The sequence below is a fragment of the Crocodylus porosus genome, unplaced genomic scaffold (genome assembly GCF_001723895.1).
Source record: "Crocodylus porosus isolate Cpor-Errol unplaced genomic scaffold, CroPor_comp1, whole genome shotgun sequence".
Lineage (NCBI taxonomy): Eukaryota > Metazoa > Chordata > Crocodylia > Crocodylidae > Crocodylus > Crocodylus porosus.
Genome location: NW_017728934.1, coordinates 4,470,597 through 4,475,149, shown reverse-complemented (window position 1 = coordinate 4,475,149; position 4,553 = coordinate 4,470,597). Strand labels below are relative to the sequence as shown.

The 4,553-nt window shown below is 50.6% G+C and overlaps 1 protein-coding gene across 2 annotated transcripts in view; it reads left to right on the top strand.

Annotated features, from left to right (window-relative positions):
• The window catches only part of MYBPH (myosin binding protein H), a 26,272-nt gene extending 22,193 nt beyond the window's left edge, over positions 1–4,079 (top strand). Inside the window, exons 9-10 of one of the 2 annotated variants that reach the window (XM_019546361.1) lie at positions 2,682–2,722; positions 3,821–4,073. In XM_019546361.1, coding sequence (XP_019401906.1) covers positions 2,682–2,692 — 11 coding nt within the window. In that variant the 3' untranslated portion in view covers positions 2,693–2,722; positions 3,821–4,073. Of the gene's footprint in view, positions 1–2,681; positions 2,723–3,820 lie in introns of both variants that reach the window. The other variant, XM_019546360.1, reaches the window with a different exon arrangement.
• The last annotated feature ends 474 nt before the right edge of the window (positions 4,080–4,553 follow it).

Genomic DNA, 4,553 nt, shown 5'->3' with positions numbered 1-4,553 from the left:
GGTCGCTGTCACCCAGCTTCCCATCAATCACTAGGTCGCCGATTAGGTCATCCCCAGTAGCCAGTACCAGGTCGAGCAGCGCTTTGCCTCTTGTTGGCCCATAGACTTCTTGAGTCAGGTAGAGGTCATCCACGCATGAGAGGAAGCTTTGTGACCACTCGGATTTGCTGAGTGATCCTCCCACAAGATGTCTGGGTAGTTGAAGTCACCCATGACAACCATGGTCCTGAAGCATGCGGCCTCAGCTAGTTCCCAGGTGAACTCGTGGTCAAGATCAGGACTTTGGGTGGGAGGTCTATAGTAGACTCCCACCGTTGTGTCCCCTGTGCCGTATTCCCCACGGATTTTAACTCAGAGGGTCTCCAGTCGTCCACCCTGGTCACCAACATCAGCTTGCAGGGACACGTAGCTTTCCGTAACATAGAGAGCTACACCCCCGCCCCTTTTATCTACACGATCCCTCCTGTACAGGTATAGCCATCTATACCCGAGGTCCAGTCATGGGTGGAGTCCCCCCATGTCTCCGTTATCCCTAGGACATTGTTAATTTTTGTGTTAAGCAGTAGGACAAGTTCCTCCTTTTTATTTCCCAAGCTCCTGGCATTTGTGTACAGGCAGGCAAGTGTCCCCTTGGGGGCTCTTGCCTTGCCCACAGATTGTACCAGGGCAAGTCTGCTCCAAGGCACTGTAATTACAGCCTGTCGGAGCAGCCTCCACGCTCATGTACAGGCTCCCAAAGTGCCTTAGCCAGCACCGTGGTGGAGCTTATCTTCTGCAGATCCAGAGGGGGCCTGTAGCACACACACATCAGTGTCTTATGTATGTGGGTCAGGAGGGAAAATGTCATAATTAGCCCAGAGCTAGAGAGCCAAGAAATATTGCTGCAACATCCAGCTGGGACATTTCAGCACCTTCTTCATACTTTGTAGAGAGATGGGTGAGTGCTAGGAACAAGACCTGAAGTGACAGCACTACAAATAGATGTGCTCCTTGTCTGTGCCATAGACACTGGTACCATGAACTCCCCCATCCTGCAACCCATATCCCAGGGGAAAGGACCTCAGTTCTGCCTGTCCTCATGCTTTTGTTAGGCACTGCCATACTACAGTAGTAATGGAAACAGGAGACCATCCTCCAAAGGCTGCCCAGTCCTTGTCTTCCATGTGGAGACTGCAGCAAAAGGGGCCAGTGAAATCCTGATTCCCAAGAGCTCAGCAACCAGTGTACTCAGGAAAAATCTGAACCCAATTGTGGGTTATTTTTGTGATACAGAAACCTGCCCATGAATCAACCTCTTCCTGCCACTCCCTCAACAGCTGTTGGAGCCCTGAATTGATTTGATGACACACCATGCCCTGCGCTGTCTCAGTGGGAGAAGCCCCACAGACCATTACCACTCTGTGCGCTATTTCCTCCTCTGGGAGAGAAAGAGGTGCACTCTAGTGCTCAAAGATGTCTGCGTTTATAGTGCATCTTCTATTCCAGTGCCCAGATGCAACAGCAATGGGTGCTACAGAACTAAATGGAAGAGATGTAGCTGTGCCTGGCTCCCCCAGGCTGCCCAGGCTGGTTGGAATGAGGAAATACCACGTGTTGGTCCTGATCGTGTTCCCTCTCTCTGGAATCCCGCAGTCTTGCAGTATTTTTCTAACACGATCTCTTTACGCTGAACTCTGCAGCAGGTATATTAGGTTTCTCCAGGAGTGGACTATTGGCAAAGAGCCTTTTGCTGGTCTGGGCAACCGGTCCTTTCCACTTGCTGCAGAAGCCAAATGTAGTTGCCCTGATTTATGTCTCGCAACCTTGTACGGGGTTTCCTGCTCACATTTCCCTGCTTCAGCAGAGACAGGCCCCAGCTCCCCCAAGTCCATCCTCTTTAATGCAGGTGCCATGTTTGCCCTTTTTTAGGCAGCAGATTCCCCTTCTGGGTCCCTGCACCCCACCCTGGGATAGGTGAAAGGTTGCCTCTTCAGACTGCTGAGTTAGCACAGTCGCATGCAGACCTTGAGGCAGGTCATCCTTCCCTGGTCACTAGATGTTCCCGATGTGCAGCTGCGAGGAGACTTTCTGTTCTGATTCTAACTAATGTATCTGTGATCTGGCAAGACCCTGGGCACTCTTGTGCCCCAGTGAAGCTGTGGGGGACATGAGAGTACCTTGGAAGGTAAGGTATTTAGCTTTTTAACACCTGGTGCCAGGGCTGCGGGCTGGGGTGTACTGTGTAGCCAACTATATAACATCTGCCAAGCTGGTCCTATGTCACAGCAGTGAGTACAGCAACTCAGTCACTGGAATGGGAGTTCAGCAAACATCCTAAACAACTTCTCAACAGTGTGCCAGTCACATGGAGGTTTAAAATAAACTCACATGGTTGTAGCTGTGGAGGCAGGGGAGGAGGGGGGAGTGGTTAGGCAGGGAGCAGAGCATTACTGGGGGACAGTCAGCCAAGAGGCCAGAAGAAAAACTAGGGTTGTGTAAGAATAAAGGCAGAGGGGCGGGCAAAAAAGTCCCTACAGCTGTCCAGGTGAGCATGGCCTCAGCACAGCAGCTATTTGGGGGGCAGGGGAGAAGATGGTAGAAGTGAGGTAGTGACACATTCTGCAAAACTAGTAACCGTGACACCAAGGGAGTTTTTATGACACCACTGTACAATTGTTGCAATTTCCTGTGTTTTTTCACAGTGCCCCAGTGAGGACGGTTCAAGGGGCTGACGATGAGAGAGGTAGGTTTGGCTCTGGGTCTCTGGAAAGGAGATCTGATCTGTTTAAGTCAGGTGGGTCAGTGCAGAATCAGTCCATGTGGGCTGCTGTTGCTGAGGGTGCTATTTCAGCAGTATTTGGTACTATGGTTGGAGCAGCATGCAGGCAAGGTGGGAAGTAGCAAAGTCCTTCCCTGCCAGGAGCTCCAGCTTAGACCATGGTAACCCTTGTCATTACTGAGAGGTTCTTATAACAATGTAAACCCTGCTAGGGAAGCAGTTTGCAATACTCATGACCTTGGTGGGCCTTTCTGTGCCAGTGGCTGTGAGAGTCCTGTGGAGCATGGGGGAAGATGTGAGCGTTGTGTGAGTGGTATGCCAGTAAACACAGATCCCTTGAGCATGTGGATATGAATGGGGAACCAGGGCAGGAAGGGAACAAAAGCATGGTTAGACATGTGGACAGGTGCACATAAAGGGCAAGACAAAGGCCACCTACAAACTCATCGGGGGGGGAGGGGGTGCACAGCAAGAAATAGGGGATACAATGTCTACCAGGGCACCTGTCGGGGTAACTAGAAATAATGGCCACAAACTGGAAGAGAGCAAGTTCAGATTGGACACCAGGAAAAAATTATTTCCAGTGAGAGTTGCCAAAATATGGAATAAGCTTCCAAGGGAGGTGGCGCTGTCCCCTTCCTTGGAGGTGTTTAAAAGGAAATTGGACAGACACCTGGGTGCAGTCATTTGACCACAGCACTGATTTCTGCCCAGGGCAGGGGGTCAGACTCGATGATCTAATAGGTCCCTTCTGACCCCAACATCTATGAAACTATGAAAGAAAGAGCCAGTGGGATTTGGGTCAGGGTGTGTGTGCCTGTGTGTATGGGAGACCAGGTCTGGGCCCCAGGTGACCAAGCCTGCAGTAGTGGGGAGACAAGTAGTTTTGTAAGTTGGGATGTACTGTATTTGTGTGTGCATAAAGGGCAATGACTCATCCAATGAAGGAAAAGCTGAATCCTATGACACGGGGTCCATGCAGTGTCTGGCTCCCCATCCTGGAGGCTCTGCTCTCAGTGAGGCCCTTTCCTCCTGACTCAGTCTTGTCTCTTTGTCCCTTAGAAAGAAGCTGCAGCTTGGAGTGAAGTTGCCCCTTTGTAGCATACCAGACAGAAACACAGCAGATGGTGATGCCTGCCAGCTTTCTTCCTGCTGCAAGGCCTGGCTGTGCATATCCCATCAGTTCTGACCTGCGTGAGCAGCATCTCATTGGGCGGACCTCACACCTGCCTGAGCATTGGCCCTGCTGTGATGTTGTAACTTGGGAATGCGCATTTAGCTGTGTTAATAAAAAGATTCCTGTGGGAAGTGTGAAGACCCACCAGTCCAAATAATAAACTTCCTGTGTGCAAGCAAACCTCACTGATGCAGGGTGGGGACCAATTCAGAGTGGCAGTAGGCTGCTCTGGGTGATAAAACAGTCACAGATATTTTTATGGGACCCTGCTCATTGATTTCATAGAGCCTCGGGCATTGTCTAGGCAGGCGTCCAGGGTCACTGACTTTATCATCATCATCATTAATATTTATTAACGTAGCTACTTATTAACATAACGTGGGATCCTGTGGCACTCGGCACTGCACAAGCACTAGGTTTTTTCAGTGTTTGTCACAAAGGTGGGCCCTGCCCCAAAGCACTTCCAATCTATGTAGACCAACCAGATGCAGGGTGGGAGGGGACAGGGTAGAATACGGTAACAGAGCGACTCACAAAGTGGCAGCAAATGACAAGCTGAGGCCAGGAGATGTTTCGGGGAGGGTTTAGTAGTTAGGAGAGAGTCAGCTAACTGGAAAC